The sequence below is a fragment of the Acomys russatus genome, chromosome 23 (genome assembly GCF_903995435.1).
Source record: "Acomys russatus chromosome 23, mAcoRus1.1, whole genome shotgun sequence".
NCBI lineage: Eukaryota > Metazoa > Chordata > Mammalia > Rodentia > Muridae > Acomys > Acomys russatus.
Genome location: NC_067159.1, coordinates 31,647,105 through 31,671,668, shown reverse-complemented (window position 1 = coordinate 31,671,668; position 24,564 = coordinate 31,647,105). Strand labels below are relative to the sequence as shown.

At 44.6% G+C, this 24,564-nt stretch overlaps 1 protein-coding gene across 1 annotated transcript in view; it reads left to right on the top strand.

Moving 5' to 3' along the window:
* Nucleotides 1-9,911: 9,911 nt before the first annotated feature.
* Mcub (mitochondrial calcium uniporter dominant negative subunit beta) overlaps nt 9,912-24,564 on the top strand; it is a 60,815-nt gene continuing 46,162 nt past the window's right edge. The window contains exon 1 of the mRNA XM_051165754.1: nt 9,912-10,010. Within this exon, the coding sequence (XP_051021711.1) occupies nt 9,912-10,010 (99 nt within the window). The remainder of the gene's footprint in view (nt 10,011-24,564) is intronic.

Genomic DNA, 24,564 nt, shown 5'->3' with positions numbered 1-24,564 from the left:
AAGAGATTCTTAACTTTAGGTTTGTGGGGGTTTTGCCTGCGTGTATGTCCTCAGTGTATGCACCAGTTGTAAATAATGCCCGTGGAGGCCAGAAGAGGGCATCGTATCCTGTGGAGCTGGAGTTATAAGCAGTCTACCGAATAATTTAAAATATATTTTCTTGCCTGGAAAGGTGGCTCAGTGGTATTTGTCACCCAGCCTGAAGATCTAAGTTTCATCCTTGCAATTCAAATGCTGGAATGAGAGACAGGTGCCTCAAGTTGTCTTCTTAACCTTCATACATGTACTGTGGCATGTGTAATTGCCTACCAGTGCCAAAAACATACATGCATACATGCTTTAGAAACTGTCATAGAGGGTTTGCAGTGGAGGTCGTACCTCACAAGTTGGGTGTCAGTTTTTGGTGAGTGATGTCAGACTGGTGGCACGGGGAGACTTATCCTGATGGTCTCCTAGGACAAGTCTCTAGCCAATTGTTTTGTGAGACATCAACTGTTGGATGAGCAAAGGGCACGCTTGCCAGGAGCACCCTGTTGTGTTGAAACTGTCTAGATTCCAAAGCTGGGTGTGCAGCTGGGATCCCAGTGCTTGGGCCATGGAGGCAGGAACGTCAAGAGTTCAAGGTTCTCCTCAGTGACATAGTAAGGTCTTCACCGTCCTTGGCTGTCCTGCACTACCTTTCTAGACCAGGATGGCCTTGAACTCACAGCTCCAGGAAAAAAGTTTTGTACACCTGTCTGGTATTTCCTCCTCAAGCCAGATGTGCACCACTTGCACCAGAAACACATTGTGTGTTTTCAAGGAGTGTCTAGGCATGAGTATACATGCCTGTGTCCACTAGCATTAGCCTTGAGGTTACTAAGCTGAGGGGATGGCCTTAAATTTCTGACCCCGTGTCTTCACCTCCTGAGCGCTCAGATTGCAGGTGTGCCTTGCTACACTTCACTTTATAGGGTGCTGCAGATAGAACCTAGGGCTTTGTGCATGCTGAGTGAGCAGTCTCCCAACTGCCTTATCGCCAGGCAAGGTTTAATAATTATTTAAGGATGTGAACTCTTAGCCATGAGACCAGAAAATACACAGATGGGGATATTGGTATGTTGAAGAAGCCATGAAGCTATTCAGCATGTATTTCCAGTAAAATACTTTTGAAAACAGGAAAAGATGAAAACCCACTTGCAAAAAAAGTTTACCATTGAAGATTTTATCCAGATAGTTGTAAGTAACCAGAAAAAGAAAAACAAGACGGCTCAGTGGATAAAGGTCCTTGCTGCTAATCTTGAAAGCCTAACTTCAGCCCTTAGACTCTTATGTTCAAAGAGGGAGCCAACTCCCACAAATGTGTACATGTGACACACACGTGTGCATAAATGTAAAAATTTAGAAACATTCTGTTGGTTTGACACATGAAGCAAAGACCTAAAATATAAAATGATAAGAAAGTAGTTTATGATTCCTTCTCCTCACCCTTCCTACCTCCTTGTATCTGTAAGAAGTAGGTAAGCAAGCTGGGAGTGGTGGCACACACCTGTAATCCCAGCACTCAGGAGGCAGAGGCAGGCAGATCTCTGAGTTCGAGGCCAGCCTAGTCTACAAGAATTCCAGGGCAGCCAGGGCTACTACACAGAGAAATCCTGTCTTGAAAACAAATAAACAGAACAAAACAAAAGTAGGTAAGCACATATGTGGAAGTGGCTTTAGGAGGGGAAGTGGCCATGCTTGGGGCACCCAGGTGCCCATGCCCTCCGGTGGGATATAAACAGACCCACCCACTGGTGAACAGTGCAGATCTATGAGCATTACTTACTTGTAACCAGCCGGCCGGTGGTGATGGACACCTTTAATCCCGCAACTCGGAAGGCAGAGGCAGGTGAATCGCTGTGAGTTCGAGGCCAGCCTGGTCTACAAGGTGAGTCCAGGACAGGCAAGGCTACACAGAGAAACCCTGTCTCAAAAAAACAAAAAACAAAACAAAACAAAAAAACTTACTTGTAACCACGTGTGCTTGCTAGTTTCTCTCAATACAAACTAGAGCCACCTGGTAAATGGACATGTACCTAAGAAGCCGCCTCCATCAGATTGGCTTGTGGGCCTGTGTGTGAGGTTTCTTGACTAATGATGGATGTGGAAGGTCCCTGCCATCTGGGCAGTACCACCCTGGGTAGGTGGTTCTGGACTAAGAGGGCTCATGGGTGCCATGACACAGTCCTGGAGAGCATCCAGGAAGCAGCTTTCCCACTGTGCTCTCTGCTTCAGTTCCAGACTCCTGCCATCACTTCCCTCCCTGAGCGGTTATAACTTGCAAGCCTGGTAGGCTGTCCTCCTCAGTGTCACTTCTGGTCCGTGTTTATCACAGCCACAGTGATGCTAACCAGAATGTCACTGAATGACTTGCTACAGATCACTAAAAAATTGCTCCTTGTGATTACTGTTAATGTTTGTTTATGAGGAGGCATACTGTGGAAGTCAGAGTACAGTCCTGCCGTGTGGATTTTGTAGATTAAAATCAGGTAATCGGGCTTGGTGACAAGTCCTGTATTCACTAAACCATTTCACATGACCCTCACCCCCACTTTTTATTGTTTTGGGTTTTTTAGTTAGCATACAAAACAATAGCATTCATTATGATGTTTAATAATAGATCTCACTGTACCTTGCTCGTTTTTGATCTTTCACTTTTCTCCCCATCTTCACACACAAACACACACACACACATGTAGGTTTTACTTATGACAATAAATATGAGCTGAGTGTTGTAGTGCACACTTTTAATCCCAGCTAGGAAGGCAGAGGCGGGTAGATCTTTGAGGCTGAGGTCATCCAGGGCCACATAGTGAGGTCCTGTCTCAAAAAAGGAAATAAAAATTTAAAAATTAGAATAAATATATTTTTGCCTTCCTCCTCACTGTATCTCGTCATTATCTACCATCTAATGTCTTGCCAGGACTGTGTACTTAAGTTCTGCATATGAGAGAAGATATTTTTTATTCTGTGCCTGACTTGATGATTACTAAAAGTGTATACTAAATGGTAGTCAGTGTTTATTAGGATTTTACTGGTACACCCATTCACAGAATTTTGCTTTCTGTATAAGGTTTATAATTTTATAAGAGTGCCCAGAAGCATAGATGCAGGTCCATCCCACACTAGGCTAGCCAGCGGCTGATGGAGCTGCCCCGCAGTCGGTGCTGGACACCCCTCAGGCAAGCAGCCCTGCCCAGAAGTGGCCATGGTTCCTGTCGAGATCTTTGCTTTCTTGTGAATAACTTATCCTGAGAACCTCTTAGGTCGTTGTATATTATTTTGATTAGTGTGTGGTGACATATATGTGCACATTTGATACTTTATTTTTCTGGTAAGACTTTAAGATAGCTCAGAAATGAAATAATTATGACATTACAAAGAAAAAAACTCAAGTTGTATAACCTAACCTTTACTTTGCTTATAACACATACTGATGATTAAGAGGAACAATAGAAATACTGGGTGTCTTTAAGTTAATAATTTATAGTTTTATGGTTGTGTGTTTAAGTTCTTGAAAATAAACATTTTGTATGTTTCTCTTAGTTCTTTATTTTATATATATATATTATATAAATATATATATATTTACTTAACAGGAAAGGTCGACTGTATCTTAGGTCCTTCCCTCCCTCCCTTCCTCCCTTCCTCCCTTCCTCCCTCCCTCCTCCCTTCCTCCTCCATGCTAAGGACTGAAGCCCAGCCCTCTGCGTGTTCAGCAGGTACTCTATCTACCATTAAGCAACACCCCAGGTCACCTTTTATCTTTTTTGAATTTTTTTTTTTTTTTTTTTTTTTTTTTTTTTTTTTTTTTGGTTTTTTCAAGACAGGGTTTCTCTGTGTAGCCTTAGCTGTCCTAGACTCACTTTACAGACCAGGCTGGCCTCAAACTCACAGCGATCTGCCTGCCTCTGCCTCCCAAGTGCTGGGATTAAAGGCATGTGCTACCATGCCTGGCTGAACTTCTTATCCTACTTGCCATATCCCCAGGCTCCCCTCCCAAGACAAGAGTATGCAGAACCATGCTAGCTGAGTTGTTTAACTAGAAAACCTTACTAGCCCTTCCTAGAACGGCTTTGTGCTTACCCTTGTACCACCAACGCTCATTCACGTTGACCCTTCGGCAAGTTATACTATGTGCCAGTTGAGAGGACTCTCCCATTTTGTAATGAATCTCCCACTTTTAATTTTTAATGGCCCACCCGAAGCCCTGGCATTCAATTTCTTTGTAGTCCTGCCCCAGCAGGATTTAATTTCCTACTGGATGATAAATTGGAATGGGATAGAAGGTTCTGTGATCTGCTTCCAATTAATTATTAAAAATGGATTTTATTATTTTTTCAGAGTCAGGAATAAGGAATATATGGATAAGTAGTTAAAGAACACATTGTGGACAAGAAAGGCCATGACTTGGAGTTGTTGAATAACTAGGGCTGAAATGCCCTGCCCAGAGAGAGAGAGAGAGAGAGAGAAAGAGAGGGAGCGCACGCACTCAATTGCTCTACATTGCCTTGGCTCAGTGGGTAAGAGCACTGGCTGCTCTTCCAGAGGACATGGGTTCAATTCCCAGCACCTACAAGGCAGCTCCAACTGTAACTCCACTTCCAGGGGATCCAACACCCGCACACAGACACACATGCAGTCAAAACACCAGTGCACATAAAATGTAAAAATAAATTATAAAAAAAGAAAGTTAATGTATTTCTACAACCCCATAAAAGGACAAAACACGGATGATTTAATCCAAACCATTCAGAAGGTGAATATGGGATTTCCTACCCGGTAAGGAATGTTGAATGATGCTCAGTAGAAATTGCAACACAATCTGAGCGAGGTGTGATGGAAGTAACTGTGGTCTTGAGAAAAAAATTAATTCTATCTCTGCATCTGCCACACAATGGGGCCTCTTCTAGCTGTATGACCTGGGCCTCTCTCACCACTTCCTTAGCCTTCGCCTCTAATCCCTCGGTGAAGGTTTCCTGAAGACTTGTGCAGAGTTTCTCATACAGAGTCTGGCAAGGAGGACATCATCTCACAAAGCAGAAGGCTGCAGTCCAGCACAACAGATGGTCCTTAGCCACTGGCTGAGCCTGCGATTTGCCCTCTCAGTCTCTACCTTCGCTAAAATTCTTACCCACTCCACCCAGAAACAAACTCCCCACCCCCGCTGTTATTGCTGCCTTCTTTCTCATTTGGTATATTCAGTTTGTTCATGATACTTAACATGTGCTTCAGAAAGAACCAAGCCTCTTTAGTCTACTGTAATGTTCACTTGCCGTCAGATTCAAAGCAAGATGCTTATGGAGAGCCACAGTGGTGGGGTTTGGTTGCTGTACCTTTTCTTGCTCTCCTTCCTGTACTCATTGGGATTTTGAGACGGAGCTGTTGGCTAGCTTATGCTGCACTGAAATTCACTGTGGTCCAGACTGGTGTTTGTTTGTTTGTTTATTTATTTATTTATTTATTCATTTAGGTCTTTCGAGACAGGGTTTCTCTGTGTAACAGCCCTGGCTGTCCTGGACTCTCTTTGTAGACCAGGCTGGCCTTGAACTCACAGCAATCCTCCTACCTCAGCTTCCCAAGTGCTAAAGGAATGTTTTTCTAAATCAAAACCAAGTGCTATAGCAACAGCGCCCCAGAATGCAAGATAAAAAGCTGGCATGGCGATGCATGCTTGTAACCCTAGTGCTGGAGAGACAGAGATAAAAAGATCCCTGGGACTCGCTGGCCAGCCAGCATACCCTGATCAGTGAGCACAGGGTTCCTGTGAGAGTTCCTGTCTCAAAAAACAAGGTGCGCAGCTCCTAAGGAGGGACATCAGAGGCTGACACCTGCCTTCATAGGCAGGGCTACCCGTGTGCATGTGTGTAACCATACATGAACATGTGTACATGCAAGTGGAAATTCATGCAAGACTCGTGGTGTGCAACATATCAAAATTTCAAGTTCAGGATTTGCGCAGTACATCAGAGGCATCACCTCACTGGCTGTCTAGGACATTGTGACTGTGAGAAGGGAGGTGATCAGCTTATAGGCAAAGACAAAAGAATTAGATGAAGGTTATAAAATCTTGGAGTCAAAAGTTATGTAGTTCTAGACCTAAGTGCTAGATCCAAACTCTGGCTTCAGGTGTATTGCAGATCTTGTAATAATACTCCTTGGGTTTCCTTGTTGTTTTGTTTTGAGACAAGGTCTCACTGTGTTGCCCTGGCTTGCCTGAAAGTCTGTGAATTTGAGGCTGGTTTCAAACTTGTGGTGATCCTCCTGCCTCTGCCTCCCAAGTGCTGGGATTGTAGGTATGAGCTACCCAGTATAGCCCTGGGTTGCTGGTAAACACCTTGTTTTTATTTATTTTATTAACAAAATGTCTCAGAGCCCAAACCTCAGATTTTCTAGGTGGTGGCATCTTTGAGCTCCTCTCCTGCAGCCCCTTTGACTGATGACATTTTGAAACATGTTTTACAAAAATTTTAGAGCCAGGTGTGGTGGCACATGCCTTTAATCCCAGCACTTGGGAGGCAGAGGCAGGCGGATTGCTGTGAGTTCAAGGCCAGCCTGGTCTACAAACTGAGTCTAGGACAGCCAAGGCTACACAGAGAAACCCTGTCTCCAAAAAACAAAAAACAAACAAAATCTAGGTTAATTATTTTATGTGTGCAAATTGTTTTGGTTGCATGTATGCCAGGTACTTACAGATGCCAGAAGAGGGCGTCAGATCCCATAGAACTGGAGCTACCAGTAGTTTGGGAATGGAACTCGGACTCTGCAAGAGTAGCCAGCAAGGGCTCTTAATCACTGACCATCGTGGCAGGCCCTTGCAGCAGCAGCTTTTTGGTCAGCCTCCTGGGCTTTTTTGGCTCTCTCTGGAGCATCGCCGTTCCTTTTGCTGCTCTATCTGTTGCTGCAGTTCTGCATTTACAGCATGGGCCCAACATGCAGCTCTTCCCTGCTGCCTGTCTGCGGCACCAGTTTCTGCAGTTTCTGGTTCTGCAGCCTGAGGCTCCCTCCACCTCTGTGGCTTGGTCTGTCTGGACAGCTCTGCCTTCGCTGGGTTGTCAAAGCACTTAGTTGCTCTGCTACTTCTGTTACTCAGTGTGCTGCCCGGGCTCTGACTGCCACTGTTGCCCCGCCTGTTGCTCTGTCTCTGCTTTTTTGTTTGTTTGTTTGTTTGTTTCCATAACCAGCTCATCCTACTCTACAGAAAAAAACACTCTTGTGCTGGCTAGTTTTATTTCAACTTGGCACACCTAAAGTCATCTAAGAGGAGGGAAACTCAATTAAGAAGATGCCCCCGTAAGCTCAGACTGTAGGCAAACATGTAGAAGAGGTATTTTCTTAATTCACTATTGATGGAGGAGAGCCCAACCCGTTGGGGATGATGCCATCCCTGGGTTGGTAGACCTAAGTGCTATAAGAGAGTAGGCTGAGCAAGCCAATAAGCCAATAAGCACCCTTCCATGGCCTATGCATCAGCTCCTGCCTCCAGGTTCCTGTCTGTCTGAGTTCCTGTCCTGATTTCCCTCAATGATGGGCTACAATGTGGAAGTGTAAGTAAAAAAACAAACAAAAAAACAAAAACAAAAACAAACAAATCTTCCTCCCCAACTTCCTTTTGGTCATGTGTTTCATTGTAGCAATAGAAACCTTAATTAAGTCAATTGTATAAAATACTTTTTTTTTTCTGTTGATTTAAATGAAAATACTGAGTCTTCTATTTTAATACTCAGGAGCCAGAGGCTTGGGTGAAACCTGCTAGCTCAGAGAGACAGAGAAAGCACCCAGCTGACCTTCCTACTCAGTTCATGTCCAATGGAAAAGGTTAAAAGGCTCACTAGCTAAGCTTATAGCCCAGGAGAAGAAGGAGAAGGAGAAGGAGCAGCTTGCTAGCTCAAAGCCCAAAAAGTCAAAGGCCACAGAGCTCAAGAGCTCAAAGCTAAAGCTCTTTCTATTCTTCAGGTTGTCTTAAATACCCTTCAACTCAAAGGCCCGCCTGTTTTTTAATCCCTGTCAGCTGGTTTCTTGCTCTGCCTTTTAACCTAGGGTTAACTTTTAAATCCTGTGTACAGAAAGCTCTTGGATTAAAGGTGTGTGTTAGGGCTCACCTGCACCAAACAAAAGACAGGTCTTTACAGTTCACAATCTCAGGGATCACAATGGGATCAAAGAAATATCCTGCAACATTTTTATTTTATTTTTATTTTTTCTTTATTTTTTTTAATTTTGGGACAGGGTTTCACTGTGTAGCCCTGGCTGGCTTGGGACATGCTTTGCAGACAGACCCAGCTGGCCTTGAACTTACAAAATAAAGACCTTCTACTTCTGCCTTCCAGTTGCTGGGATTAAAGTACAACACCGCCACTGACCTAGAAAGAAGCCTTTTATTGGGCCTAATGTTGCAACAGCAGAGAAGGCAAAACACAGTGGGGCCTCCCAGTTTGCTCACCAACCAGCAAAACACCCTGCTTATATAGCGAGAGAAGGGCATTTGTACCAACCACAGCAAAAACTTCCTACAGATGGTTTGTGTTTCCACCAGTCACAGCACTGTAGCTGCCGAGCTACCAGGTGAAGCGCTTCCCCCAGCCCCCCCAGCCCCCCACCCCCGCCTGGTTATAAGTAGGCGTGATCGCAAAAAGTCCTGTGTGAACTGAAACACTCCAGGCTGGGCCTGTAAAGTCGGGAACTATAGCAAACAGCTTTGATCATCATCTTGTAGTTTCCATAAGGGTGACGTGCTCAAAGTGGCAGAGTGGCTGGCTGTTTGACTGACAGTCCTTTGGCTCAAGGCAGCCTGGGAATCAAGGAAAAGTCCAACAGCTGCCAATTAGGAAGCCAAATTGCCTCCCCACCCCCACATGTTTGCTTTTTACAGGAAAGAGAGCATCAGGAGAGCTTATAATGCGAGTTTACAGAACTGATCGTTAACACTAATAGCGGTTTTTACAGTGATTTCACAATGCTTAACTCCTGCCCCTGGCTGGGAGTGCAGAATCCTTTCATGTGTCCCCAAAAGAGAAACCAGTTCTGCTATGGGGGGAAAAATCCCCAGTGTCTGGATTTAGGGCCAGCCTGTAATGAACTACAAACCTTTGGTGCACCTAGAGGCCTGGGCTGCCTTTGCTGTGGGTTGAGGCCGCAGGAGGCTCATCTCAAGCCTGGGAGGTCAGCCACAGGCGGAGCTTTGGCAGACCAGCAAAGGAGAGAAATTTCCAGGTATCTTTTTTCCTGCCAGATCCCAAAAGTCCTTTCCCCAGGGCTGTCCCTGTGTAAGTAAAGGTGTGAGGGGCGGGGGGGGGGGGGCAGAGGGCGGGCAGGGGTGTGACAGCGGAGAAGACTTCTACTCTCCCAGCACAAGGTGCTCAGAAACTTTTTTTTTTTTTTTTTTTTTTGGCGGGGGGAGGTGTTGGTTCGTGTTGTGACAGGGGCTCATGTAGCTCAGAGTGGCCTCTAACTTTTTAGCGGAGGGTAGCCTTGAACTACCAATGATCATCTTTTTACAAATCTGAGGTTCCAGGCATGCCTCACTACTTCCGGTACTGGCTTCTGTGAGTTTCTCAACAGCTGCAATGGTGTGAGCCCAGCTCCTTTCTCAAGAGATATGTGTGGGAAGCCAGGCACTGCAAACACAAGACTTGGGAAGTCCGCTACTGGTTCACTGTCTCTCAAAAAACAAGAACAACAACAACAAAAAAAAAAGTTTGGTTTTTTTGTAGGAGGAAAAATACCCAGACAGGCGCCGGAGTGTGCACCAAGTGAAGTCGAAGCGGGGACACACCCTCCTATCGCCCACCCCGCCCCTCGTCGGCGGGGCGGGCTGAACCCACAGAGGGTTGGACTCCAAAGGCAGGAGGATGCGTCGCTGATGCTCAGAGCTCCGGCCTTCCAGGAGGATGCTCCTGAGCAGGCTCTGTCTGGGACGGTCGCAGCAGCTGCCGACTATACAAGCCCGCGGCCGCGCGTGTCCGAGGCGACTGGCACCTACACCCCAGGTAAGGCGCGTCGTGGACCCGGGAGCCTCGGGTGGAAAGTTTGCGCCGGGCAACTTTGGCAGGAGTGAAAGCAGAGCAGTTCCTGCGACGTGCTCAGCACCCCGACAGGTGGTGTCCGTGGAAGAAGTGTCTCGGGGCAGGGGGATGGGGGTGGGGGAGATAAACCTGAACAGCCAGCGCGGGTCGCACTTGCAGGGAGCTCAGTCCGCCGACCCCTAGGGTCCCCACCGCGGTGTCCTGCGGAGTGTAGTCGCTGGAGTGGAGGAGGGGCAGGGAGAGCTCGGGTGGCTGTGTCCAGGCTGGGCTGTCCCCACGGTGGCTGTCATCGGGGTAGGCTGTAATCTGGGTTGCTGTCTCCAGTGGGGGGGGGGGGGCGGGGAGCTGGCCCAGGACGGAGTCTTGCCCATCCTCCAAACCCAGAGCCCCTCCCTTTCACACCCTTTCTTTAGGCGTAAACCGGAGGCAGTGGTGATTCAGAAGTGTGCGTTGTGAGTAACAGGCGGGCACGGTTTGTGTCATGGCCTGTGTGGAACCTCGAGGAGGAGGAAAGAAGTGTGGATATGCATCAAAAAGGAAGGGCGGGAAAGTGTTGACTTAACCAGTATGCTAATAGAGGAGCCTGGACGGAACCTGGTGCTGGGAAGGGAGCTGAGTCTGCCCCCCACCCTCATTGCTGGGTTAGCTGCAGATTGCTAAAGGGAGAGCAGTATATGGAAACTTCATAGTTCACTGGGCAATGAGAAAGAGGCAGTATCGGCTGGGTCACTTTCACTTCCTGTTTCTGGTGGTGCTCCACTCCCCTCTCCGCCTACAATCTTTGGATTCTGCTCCAAAGCACTATTTTAATGCTTCAGAATTTGGATTGAGGAAAGAAATTTCAATGCATCTAAAAAACAAACAAGCAAACAAACAAACAACAAAACCGTTTTTCTTTCTTTTTTTTTTTTTATTAATTTATTCTTGTTACATCTCAATGTTTATCCCATGCCTTGTCTCCTCCCATTCTTCCCTCCCTCCCATTTTCCCATTATTCCCCTCCCCTATGACTGTTCCTGAGGGGGATTACCTCCCCCTGTATATGCTCATAGGGTTTCAAGTCTCTTCTTGGCAACCTGCTGTCCTCTTAAATGCTTGAAAGCAAGCGAAGAAAGAAGTCCATTTCAATACTTACACCTAAGGCAAACTTCTTAAAGCCTATCCTTAGCAAGCTCAATGGGAGTTTGGGAGACAGGCTTTCTGAAAATGGAACTTTTAAGGGTTACGTTTCAGAGACAAGGGTATTCCAAACACTAACCACTCACTCCTGTCTTTGCCTCACATCACAGAAACACAGGGATAATTAAACAGGGCTAATTATTAAGCTCATTTGACAATTTCGTAGTGCTCAGAATGGAAGCAAATGTCGACAATCTACTATTAGATTAGGCCACACCCACCTACTACTGGGTCACTCCCATTTAAATACTTGGAATGAAGGTTTAGGACTTCCAAGACTGCCTGTCCTTTCTCAAAAGATCAACACCAGCTCTAAGCACTTTTCTCGGCATTGTCCACCTAAGGCAGATAGGGTGACACCACCGCATGCCTGCCGCTAATGAAACAAGTTCCAGAAGCCTTAAGTCTGAATGATCTTTTTTTTTTTTTTTTTTGTCTTCCAGAATATCGTTTTTCTTAATTTTTATATTTTATAATTTTTTCACGTTACATTCTAATTGTAACCCCTCCCTCTCTTCCTGTTCCCACCCAACCCCCTCCCTTCCCTCTCTCCCCCTCCTCTAGGTCTCTAAAAGGGGGAGCCCTCCTCCCCTACTATCTGACCCCTCATTAAGACTACCTAAATCCTCTTCCTCTGTTATCCAGCAAGGCTGCCCTCACTAGGGGCAGGTAACCAAATAGCAGGCACTAGAGTTCTTCTCAGAGATAGCCTCTGCTCCCACAACTGAGTCAGATCTCCCCACTACAGGGACATTTCTTATTCTAAGATCGTATTACTTCCATATGAGACACCCTGGGGCTAAAGACAAGCGTCACAGCTGTATGCTTTCCCTAAAAACATTCCTGCCACTCAAAGCCCATGAAAACAGCTAGAACAAAAAGAAAGAAAGAAAGAAAGAAAGAAAGAAAGAAAGAAAGAAAGAAGTTTTCTCATAAAATCCTAACTTGCAAGGACTTGTCATAAGTCACATCTTTAATAAGCGACTATAATTAGTCTTTTCTGAAATTATGACTGTGCATTTAATAGCTTTGAAAAATATTTGGTTCTCATCCTTTATATGGTAGGGGGTTAGTTGCCAGTGTTTCCTGTGTAGGGAAAACCCCCACAGCTTGTCAACATGATATGTTTAATGTAGCAGAATTGTTTGTCAAAGAACACAGCTTGCCTGAAGCAAAAACAAGCAAGTATATTGCATTATCTTTGGCCCGGCCTGGAATCCGTGGTCATCATGTCTGATGACACCATCTCTGCCACCAGTGCTGCCCGGGTGGTTGTCAGGGTGACCAGAGGCTCCTGCTGGTGGGCATGGACACTGCTTTGAGCCGTGACAGTGCCAGGTGAGCTGTATCCAAACTGAAAGCTCTTGCTCACTTGTGCCCTCCTTAATTTGGGTTTCTCTGCTGGTGAGCATCAAAACACTGGGATACAGCTTGGGTCCCTCATGTGGTGGCATATAGTGAAATGATTCATCTGCATTCCAACAGTCACGGGCAGATCATTTCCTTGGAAGAGACTAACGACCTAGAGAAAGGTCACTGAAGGAGGCAAAGGTGTGCCCGACATCAAATACATTCTCTCCTTGGCCACCTGAAGTCTAAGGCTGATGGCGCCTTCTGCCTTTATTCCTTGCATTTGTGAGATGTATGTTCTCTCGACCCCTTCGTCAGCTGCTTGGTTTTTGAACACTGCCAGGCATTTAAACTTGAGTCATGGGATTACATACCCAAATGTTTGCACTGAATTTTCCACACTGATATGTTTTTTGAAGCAACAGCTCTGTAAAATGTTATAATCAACTAAAGGTGCCTTTTACGAGGAGCCATGGAAAGCACTGTTGTGTGGTCTGGGGATTAGAATGGGTGGGGTTCTCCTGAACAGACACAGACGTTGTCATGATGAACAGAACACAATGTCAGTGGTGTCGTCTCTGTGCACCAGCTGCCAGAAAGCTGAGGACCAGACCTTGACTCCCTTCTAGCACCAGTGAAGGCTTGTGAGCAATATTTTATGATCTATGGTGCTCTAGCTCTATCTCCTCCTTAAGTTTTGCCCATTGTATCAGCATCCATTTTTGTGTAATCATTTTAATGGGGAAGAGTAATTGGCAAATACAGCTTTGAAAAGTGTAAAAAACAAAAACCAAAACCAGCACTTTGGTGTTTGAACTAATGTGTTCTATGTAGTAAACCACGGAAGTGTGGCAGGTCATTTGGTTCTTGTTCACATTGTCTCTTTGGTGCTTTTTCCATAGAAGGTGTCAATTAAGTGAATTGTTATGAGACTCTAAGTGTAACACTGGCACGTGTGTGTGTGTGTGTGTGTGGTGTGTGTGTGTGGGGTCTGTATGTGCATATATGTGGTATGTATGGTATATGTGTGATGTGTGTGTTGTTTGTATGATGTGTCTTTGTGTAGATGTGCATGTGTGTACATGGTATATGTGTGATGTGTGTGCATGTGTGGGGGTACTTGTGGAGGTCAGAGGGCAATCTTGGGTGTTGGTTCTCACCATCCCCCGTGTTTTAGGCATGGTATCTTTGCTGTTTGCAGCTGCATATGCCAGCCTCACATATAGGTTCTAAGAATGCTCTTGCCTCTGCAGCCTATCTCATGACAGGCACGCTGGAATTACACACATGTGCACTTTTCCTGGGTTCTTGGGGATTTGGGCTTAAGTCCTCACAAGTCCAGACAGTGCTCCAATCACTGAGGCGTGTCTCCAGCCCTGGGTCCCTCATATTTTCTTCCTCCTCTTGCCTTCATAAAATATATATCTTCCTTTTTTTTATTGCTTCCTCTACTGTCCCACTTGAGTAAAAGAGGGTTGGTTGGTCCAATTGTCCAGGCCTGTAAACTTTAGGGTTTCCATTTTAGTAAACTCCTAACCAGTATTTTAATTTATTGTTGTTGTTGTTAATTGAAAAAGGGTTTTACTATGTAGCTTTGGATGACCTGGATCTTGCTCTGTAGATCAGGCTGGCCTTGAACTCATGGAGAATCCCCTGCCTCAGTGCAGTGCCCAAGTGCTGTTGATTGAAGGCATGTGCCACTACTTCTGGCTCTAACTGGTATTATTTGATTTAACAAAATTTTATTCAAAGGGACTAAAAAGTATTACAGTCTTGAGATTTATAGTCTTGGTAAGAAATGATGAGTTACTGTACAAATAAGCAAGGCCATTAAAGAGAATTTGTTTGAACAGATTAAAGGGCAGGAAATAAGTAGTAACAGAGAAACAAGAAATAGATTTCAAGTGGAGGTTTTATAGCCTGTACAAACAGGAAGTGATGTAAGTCAATGAAGTGACCTCATATCAAGAAGCCTTGTGGCAAACCTTAGGGAGAGGACATCTTGGAGGCTGGCACGAGTCCTCTCTGGGGCTCTTGGGATGCAACTCCTGGGCTGAGTAGACATCTGAGCTCCGCAGTATATTCCCTTTTCTTCCTCCTTCCCTTCTGAATTGCTACTGACACAACACTCCTAATATATCTCATTCTTTATTTATTTAGGTTTTGGCTTTTAGTTTTTGGAGACCGGGTTTCTCTATGTAGCTCTGGCTGTCCTAGAATTCTCTCTGTAGACCAGGCTGCCTTGAACTCACAGAGATCCGCCTGCCTCTGCCTCCCTGAGTGCTGGGATTATAGGTGCGAACCACCATGCCTGGCATATCCCACTTTTTATAATGATTGCATTGACAAAACCCACATTTTGATCTCCTAAAGATGAGCTCGTATATTTTGAACCCCTTGAGCATAAATAGTAAATAAGAACTGCACTGAATCTGTGGAGGGGAATGAGCAGACTGTGGCTCTTTTTGGCAAATCTTTGTTGTTTCTCTGGCCATGGGTGTTTTCATTGGGGTAGGGGTGTCTGTAAAATTTGTAAAATGCTAGATGAATTTCCCTAGATAGTGCCACTCTCCTAACCCTTTGAGAGGGAGTCTTTGTGCTGCTCTGGTGGATCTCCAGCTCCCGAGCTCAAATGATCCACTGACCTTAAGCTCCTGAGGGTTGGGATGGCAGGTGTGTGCCATCATGCCTACCTTCTCATTGAGGTACCTGAATATTGGGTTTTGAAGCTGTTAATGAATAACTGTTCTTTCTAGAGGCTGACAGTAATGTGACCACAAGCCTGGAAAAAGAAGAATTGGTTTAGAAAACCCTTGTAAACAAATGAGCACAGTATTGGCTTTCTAAACCACTGCTGGAGGATATTTGTGGCATTTTATAGCCTGCCAGCTCCCTTCTGCAACTCTGCTTTCTGTTCAGGGAATTAAAAACAATTTTCATTCTTCAAGAGAAAGCAGTTTCTTTCTTTCTTTCTTTCTTTCTTTCTTTCTTTCTTTTGTCTTTGTTTTTTGAGACAGGGTTTCACTGTGTAGCCTTGGCTGTCCTGGACTCACTTTGTAGACCTGTAGATTGCTGGCCTCGAACGCACAGCAATCCACCTGCCTCTGCGTCCCAAGTGCTGAGATTAAAGGTGTGTGCCACCACGCCCGGCCTGAGAAAGCAGTTTCTTTGGAGCTTGTGACCATCTTTCTATGAATGTGTTATTATTGGCACCAAAATAAGCAAACTTTGAAATCAAAGCGGCAGTTGATCCAGAGTGTGTCCCAGCTCCCCGTCTCTAGCCCCACCCCCTACTCCACGCCCGACATGCCCAATGGTCAGCATGGCTGAGCTAGTTACATCTCATGATTTGTCCTGTGTTTTTCTCCTTCTGTGGGTAATGATTTTCCATGGATTGCTGCTTATTCCTCCCATTACCCCACTTCTAACGACCACCTGTCTCCACCCCACCTGAGTTTTGTTGGGAGCCCTCCAGCAGCTGCAGGCAAAGTACACTTTTACCTACAGCTGTTGGACTATGCATTATATTTTGCTGTGCGCATATGAGTTTCCCAGTGGTTCTAATAAGCACTGTCGTTCAAATGAGTCTCCATCTCTGACCACCTCCACCCTGGCACAGTAGGTACATGACAGACACTTGTTGGATGGAAGAATGACAAAATGGATGACTAAGAACACACAGTTCCTTACTGTCCCAATTTCCTCTTTTCCAGTTAACTAAGGAGAGGCAAAGTTTGAAGCATCGCCTGCACTTTCTGTCCTATGAGCCATAATATAGTTGATTATTTTAAAAAGCAATCTTTTCATACTTTTCTATTATGTTCAAAAGGTAGCCTTAACTCATATTTAGTTTTATCCCATATATGTGTCCATATCAGGATTTTAAAGAGAGGTATTTTGTTTTCAGTCATGTGTCTGTGTGTGGGTACTATAAGTGCCCCCAAGAGCCCAGAGGTGTCAGATGCACCTGGCTCTGGAGACTGTGAGTTGCCGGGTAGGTGCTGGGAACTGAACACGGGTTATCTGAAAGAGCAGTGTGCACTTTAACCAATAAGCCAGCTCTCCAGCCCCTATATCAGGATTTTTGTAAAAAGATTTATTTATTTATTATTATGTATACAGTGCTCTGCCTGCATGTATACCTGCAGGCCAGGAGAGGGCATCAGATCTCATTATAGATGGTTGTGAGCCACCATGTGGTTGCTGGGAATTGAACTCAGGACCTCTGGAAGGGCAGCCAGTGCTCTTAACCTCTGAGCCATCTCTCCAGCGCCCCTGTTTCAGGATTTTTAAAGAATAGAATTAGTATGATTTAACAAAAATGTAAACTCTACAAGGACATAGAATATATGTGTATGTGTGTGTGTGTGTATATATATATATATATATATATATATATACACTTTCTTGTCTATCCTTAAAATATTTATTTACTTATTTAGACAGGGTATTCTATGTCCCAGGCTGGCCTTGAACTATGTTATCACATGTTCACACACCACATATGTCACCACATAGTTGCTGCTTATCCCTCCCACTACCCCACTTGAGTGTGACCTTCAGTTTCAGATCCTCCTGCCTGTCCCTCCAGAATGCTGGGACTACAGGCCCGTGCTGCCGGGGACTGAGCCCGAGGCCTTGTGCATGCTAGCCCACTCAATCGGCTGGGCTGCATCCCCACCCCATGTGACATTCCTCTTAGGGTGATCGTTTTCATGCCGGGGGAGCAACCCTCTTCTCCACAGACAAGAAATGTTTCTTAGAAGGTTCTCTGACTATGAGATGGTGTTGTTAAAAACTTACAAAGTGTTACTTTGTGACCACCAAAAATTATTAGGGCTAGGACTCTAGGTTGTTTTGTCTTATTTTTGCTGGTATTGGCTGTTGTTGTTTTCAGACAAGGTCTTGCTATGTAGCCTTCACTGGCCTGGCACTCACTATGTAGAGCTCCTCCTCCTCTGCCTCCAGAGTTCTGAGGTTGAAGGCATAGATCACCGTCCTTGTCTTGACTGAATTTTCTTTTTTAATTACATTCATTTATCGTGTGTGTGCGGGATCATCTTTCAGCAGTTCTCTCCTTTCATCATGTGGTCCTGGGGATTGAACTCAGGTCCTCAGGCTTAGTAGGAGGCACCCTTACCTACCAAGCCATCTTGCCAACCCAGGATTGTAAGTTTAATCATTAAAACTTAAGTAATTTAGAAACTATTTTAAATTTTACTTTAAAATATTTGCTCTTAAATTAGAACTCTCGTGCAAAATATAAAATAGAGAAAACCTAAAGAAAGGAATATGGTTTTTGCAGGATGGCATGTACAGACAGTTAAGTAACAGAACTTCAGTTCTGTTCTGGATGTGGGGCGTTTCTCCTTTGTGAGTTGTGGGGCAGCTCAGTCTATATGTAGCAGGATGAGGTGAGTGAGTACACAAAGGAGGCATCATGACATTATGGTTACTGCCCATGGAACTGGAATGGCAGGAACAGGTAATATGGAACGAGGTGATGAGTGTGAAAGGGAGTATAAATTTCAATTATTTTCTGTGTTTAGGCTCCAGCATCCAAAAGGTATGAAACCAAAACAAGAGTAAGATGATTATGATGAAAGTTGCAGGGTGAGCTGCTGTCCGCAGCCAAGAAAATAACTGTCATGTGATAAGTTCTAATTCTTCGAGGCGACAGGATATGATGGACAAAAAGGTGGCATTGAAAGGTAGTGCACTGCCATGGGTGTTCACTCCCATAGATTTCTCTTCATCGTGATTATTAGGTCATGGGGGAGACAGATAAAACAATACAACTTCTACCAAGTGTGTCTGGTTAAGAGTGAAGCACTGTTAAACTGGTCAAGTGCTGTTGATAATGGGACTTGATCGTAAGCACCACTCTAAATGTTTACTGACCCTTTGAGGTAGCTAAGTACTTGAGGGCCAGGGAGTTTGACTCTGTAGTGGATGGCTGGTAAGCCAATTCCTGGCAGCTGGGATGCTCTAAGTGAAAGACTATCTATCAGCCACACACCTGGCAAGGCTGCCTTCATGCCCAGCCTGGCTGCTTTGGCGGTTACAGAGTATTAGAGTATTAAGAATGATGCAACACAGTTGTTGCTGCCTCCAAACAACTCTACTCCAAAAGGCACTTTCCCAACCAGTACTGTTTCGAACAGCTTGCCATCCCAAACCTTTGGGGGAAACTCTAGGAAAAGTTTTCACTCAAATCAGAGGGGGCACACTGCCTACTGATGGCCCAGCGCAGCACTTGTGGTTGGTACAAGTGCAACCCTTCATTTGCGTGAAGGTAGCTGTGATTGCTGTAAACATCCTTGCCCGTATCATTGCTACATTTAAGGATGCTCTTCAGCTCAATCTTTCAGGCAGTTGGGAAACACCCTTTAGTGCTGTTCCTTGGTGTTGAACTCGTGTCTAATAAAACGTTCTTTTCTGGTAGAGAGAGTGGAGTGTCTTGGAGAAAGGGGAGAGGAGAGGGGAGGGTAGGAGAGGAGAGGAAAGGAGAGAGCAAAAAGAGAGAGAGAGGAAAGCTGAAGAGATGGAGAGATGGACAGACAGAGACAGACTGGGCCTGGCATGGACTTTTGAAACCCCAAAGCCCATCCTTTATGACACACTTCCTTCAACAAGGCCCCACCTCCCAATCCTTCTACTTCTCTTCAAGAGTGCCATTCCCTGATGACTAAGCATTCAAATATATGAGGCTATGGGTTCCATTCTTATTCAAACCACCACACCCTGGCACAAAACAACAATAACAACAGAAACCAAGCTGCAACAATTTTAAAAAGAACTAAATCATTTGTTATCTGCGGCATTTGTTTCGATTTACTGGTGTCATGGAGCCCAGGGCCTTGAGAGACATATGTGTTCTTAGTACCATGCTTTTCCCACTTGTGAAGTGGTTCTGAGCTTTAAAAATGGATCAAGCCATAGCTCTGCCCCTCACCTTCAGGAATTGCTTAGGAGCCCACTGTGATCTATTGCTCTGTCAACCACAAGCATCTTTCAAAGGCAAATACACACAAGGCTTTAGATATGCAAGATAATGTGGGCCAGGCCTGGGGTGTTACTTGTCACTTGAGCTCATGTGCCATTGAATATTTCATTGAATGTGGCACATGGCTGCACTTAGTACAAAGGGCTAAGTGAAGTAGTCCTGACCAGGAGAGGCATTCCAGCTAAATCTGATCACCATAGTGGAAGGAGGAACAGAGTAGAGTGGAACTTTAGCTATCTTTCCCACAATTCTGTTGACCAGGAACAAGGTAACTTTGTTTTGGGGGGGGTACTCACTAAATTGCCAAGGCACCCCGGGGCTTCCTCTGTAGGAAACAGTAACAGAGAAACATGATTTCTTTCTGAAAAAAGTGAAGTGTGGGGAGTCAGCGTTTTTAATTTGTCTGGAACAGCATCATTTGACACCTTGCTGGGTTCATTATACTCAGCCCTCCAGGCAGAAACATAATAGGAAAAGAAGAAGTCTTCCCAGGATGCTCTAAGCCAGGAAGAGAGAGAGAAAAGCATTCTAATAGTCCTGTCAGCCCTTGAGACCAGAACTCATATTTATGAGAGGCCACATAATGAGGAGAAAGACAGCTGAGGAAAAATGCCCAGAGTGCAGTTTTCAGAAAGATTTCCTGCACAAGAACTGTGATTAGCAGCTGCATGAGCAATAGGCAATACTAGAGAAACGTCAGAGGTTGCTAGTATATACACTTAATGACAGTTTATTAGTTTGTGTGAATATGGCTCCCCAAACAGGAAATCAGCTACTTAGGATAAAGGTGCCATGTCTTAGAATAAAAGAGAGAAAACTGAGACTCATCTCCTGTGGTTAGGGGACATACAGACAGAGACGCATTAACTTGACTTTGTGTGTTCCCTTACCACACTGGCTCCATCACGTTGTTTGCTTTTTTTGAGTCTGACCTGTCAAGCTTGGATGTGACAATTGATCAGTATTAGAAGGGTAATTTGTAGGTGATAGAAGGGCTTTCTATTCATGTTTCTTTTTGGGATGCTTTAGTATAATTGTTTTACCTAACAAGATGGCAGCTCCACTGTAGAAACCTGTGTGTCCTTGGACCTCGATATTCCATAATAGTTGCTAAAATAGTAACAGAGCCTCAGTGAAAGCCTTGTCCTAAAGAGCTAGCATTATGTAATATATGCATATATGTTTTAACAGAAACATATACTATTCTGGACCAGACATAACTGTTCCTAGCTGGCAGCATCATGATAGAAATGATCATCAAAAAAAAAAAAAAAAAAAAAAAAAGAAATGATCATCGTGCGTTCTAAGAAACTGAAGGCTTCCTGCTCACACCCCTCACTGTAGCAGGCTGACCTGGCTGGATAAGCCTGGACAGACCACTGGTCTGAGGTTAGTAGAACCCCAGTTCTACAAAAGACAGCCTCTCTCAGTGGGGGAGAGGACCCGCTGGGCCAGTTCTCACCCATTGCTCTATAGAAAGGCTCTGGGAATTTCAGCTCACCTGCAAGCCACCACAAATGTGAGGTCCTAGAGTATCTATCACGCAGGGCTCTCTCCCCAAGGGAAGAGAAGTGCACTCCCATTACCTCTCAGCAGGATTGTCACTGAGGGTGTTATATCTTGTTATTGAGGCAGTACTTACCAAACGGACATTAACAAGTCACTGGTGCATGTGGTGTCTTGGCTATTTTCCCCATTGTTGTGGTAAAAGTCCCTGACAGAAGCAATTTAAGGAAGAAAGATGCCACCAATAGAAAAGATGAGCCTCACATCCTCACATCAGTTAACCTAATTTCTCAAGGCATTCTTAGAGGCTAACCAACCCCACCCCTGTGATTCTAGAGGCTGCTAAATGAACAGTTAATACTAACAGTCACAGATGGCAAATAAGATGTTCAGGAGTCTGACAGACGTGGGGATGCAGGCCTCTAATCCCAGCACTCAGGGAGGCAGAGGCAGGCGAGGAGGCAAGGCTGGTCTACAAAGTGAGTCCAGGACAGGCAAGGCTACACAGACAAACCCTGTCTTGAAAAAACAAAAACAAAAACAAAACCCACAAGACAGACAACAACAAGAACAAAAGCAAAAACAAAAAACAAAAAATCAACCAACCAAACAAACAAAAACCAAACCAACCAACCTAAGCCAAACCAAACAAAATGTTCAAGAGTCATTTAGGAGATAACTGAGGAGCAGGATATTTTTCTAGTAGTTTTGTAAAAGAAAGAAAATAAAAAGTGAGATTTTAAAAATTCTATTTTCTATTCTGTTCTAGTCTATTCTCTTTATTTTAGACAGGGTCTCATATAATCCAGGCTGGTCTGCGCGCCCGCCTCTTGAGTGCTGGGATCCCATTCATATAATATCGTACCACATTTGTACAGCGTTGGACATCAAACCCAGGGCTTTGTGTATGCTGGACAAGCTCTCTATCCACTGAACTACACCCCCCCGCCCCCCGTTCAAGATATTTACATCCAAATATCTGAGAGAGTATCATGTGAAAGATTATTCCACTTGAAAAAGTCACATCTAACCAAAGAAACCTCTCTCGTGACCGGGAGGAAGGGGCAGGCAGAGTTCAGTTCGGGTTAAGAGACTATTTGTACCTATTTTGACTCTTCATTGCATCTCATGCAACAGGGTCTGTGTCACTAGAAGAACCCAGGGAGAAGCTGTGGATGCCATTAGCATGGCAGGAGCGGGTGCTGGAGAAGCCACCAATGTATGTGCCTGAAGAGCCTGCTAAGCAAAACCAATTGTCTCTCAAGTGTCTCCCCAACAGCAGAACTTTCAAGCTATTCAGCAGAGAAAAGACTCAGATCCACTTAGACAAAGCAAGCAAATGGGGTAAATTGGGAGCAGACAGTCAGGGTATTGATACTCACCACGAGACAGAGTAGGCCAGCCCTTGGGTACCATTGAAGGTGGCAGCTTTATGTGAGCGTGGCTCAGCTGTCTAGGCGAAGGGAAGAAAGGAGGCAGAGCCGGAACATGGCTAAAGCGCTGGTAAAGAAGTACCTGCTTACCAGAACAAGAAGCAAGGAAGAAACACATCAGGGATTCATGACCTGGGATATAACTCAAACAGGGCCTGGGTGAGTCACAATGATCCAATAGAGTGAATGAGGCTTATGAGCATGTAGGGCCATTAGAACAAAGGCTCAGAGGATAGGGGTGGAATGTTGAAAGGCCAAGAGGTTGGCTTGAGTAGCGGGATCTGAACCGAGATCCTTAATTCTTAAGATTCTTTTCAGTTCTCATGCTCTCTGAGGTCTTTAGATAGACCTCTGATGTCCATCCAAAAAAAGAGTTGGAAATCACTGAAATTTTAGAGACTCATTTCTCTCTGCCCACCCCTCACTCTCTCTTGCTGGCCAAGAAAAGGCTCAAAGTTGTTCATAGTAGAATAAGTATTGAGGGGATAGGTTTGTTTTGGACATTTTTACTTGTATGAAATATTAATCTCTGCAAAACATTTGGGTTGAGGATGTTATAAGGTTTTGCCCTGAGGCAACACAACCTTGCTATGTGTAGCTGTTGCTTAAACTTGTCTGCTATCGGCTTGTAGCATGGCTTGTATATGGAGATGCATTTAATTAGTTTATTCTGTTTAGTGAGATTGCACTGCCATTTCATTAGTGGAGCGGGAATGTCTACCAGTGACTAAACACTGTAACCAACAGTAATTGTTAAGCCTGCAATTATGAGAAAACTTCAAAGACAAATCTCGTTTAGAAATTACATGGCCTGAGCATACCTTTCACACTGAACTAGGAGAAAATGTCTTAATATTTGCACTGATTTTCCTAAGCCTATCAGACACTAGACAACAATCTTTCACAGGCACAGCATTAAAATTATTAATATTTTCACATAGTGAGGTTCTCAGCTGTGAAACTTGAGAAAACGACTTTGTGGTTGGTCTCTGTGTGCCACCTCGTTTTTCAGGGAATGCTGCTCGTTTTATCTACATGGTCCAGCATCTTCTCTATGTAGTGCAGGGACTGGCCATCTCAGCATTGCGCTTGGAACTTAGACTCGAGTCTGGGAGTCCCAGCTTTCCCAGCCGCACTTGGAGCTGTGGGTGGTGACCGCTGCCTACTGTGGAACAGTGACAACAGTTTCAGGTCCTAAGCCAGGTGATGCTTATGTGCAAAATACAGCTGAGAACTTTCTACCTTCCACATCATGCCCCAGCCTCTGAGTCTACTGTTCCTGAGGCTTCCTTGAATCCTTCTGTTTAGATGCCCTGAGAGACACTCTTGTACCCTGAGAGTAAGTTCTTTTCTTGCTTAAGTCAACTCAAGGAGATAATTGTTCCTTTGTCTAAACAGAAAATATGCAGGAAGTCACCCTTCAAACCTAGAGAAAAGGGCTGGAGAGATGGCTCAGTGGTTAAGAGCACTGGCTGCCCTTCCAGACATCCTGAGTTCAAGTCCCAGCAACTACATGGTGGCTCACAAACATCTATAATGTGATCTGATGCTCTCTTCTGGCCTGCAGGGATATAAGCAGGCAGAACACTATATACATAATGAGTAAATAAATCTTAAAAAAAAAAAAAAAACTAGAGAGAAACATCAAGATAGAGAACTAGACAGGGGACATGAGTGAGTCTTAAAAAAGAGAATAAAACTATGAGTAAACATGAAAAAAAATCAGCCTTGTTAGTAGTCAAAGAAGTAGATAAACAGGACAGAGAACTAATATTTTCTTTTTTGGGGAAAAAAAAAACCAAACTAATAAATTGACCAGCACAAAGATAATACTTGTATAAGTTACTTCTCTTTTGCTGTGATAAATACCCTGCAAATTAGAAAACAAACAGAGTTTACTTGGCTTATGGTTTCAGTAGGATAGAATCTGTCATGGTGGAGAGGGCATGGCGACAGTTAGGAAAAGCATGGCTGAAGGAACAGAAAGCAGGTTGATGACATTTTCATCCAGACACAGGAAGCAGAGAACAGGCATTGAGGCAAG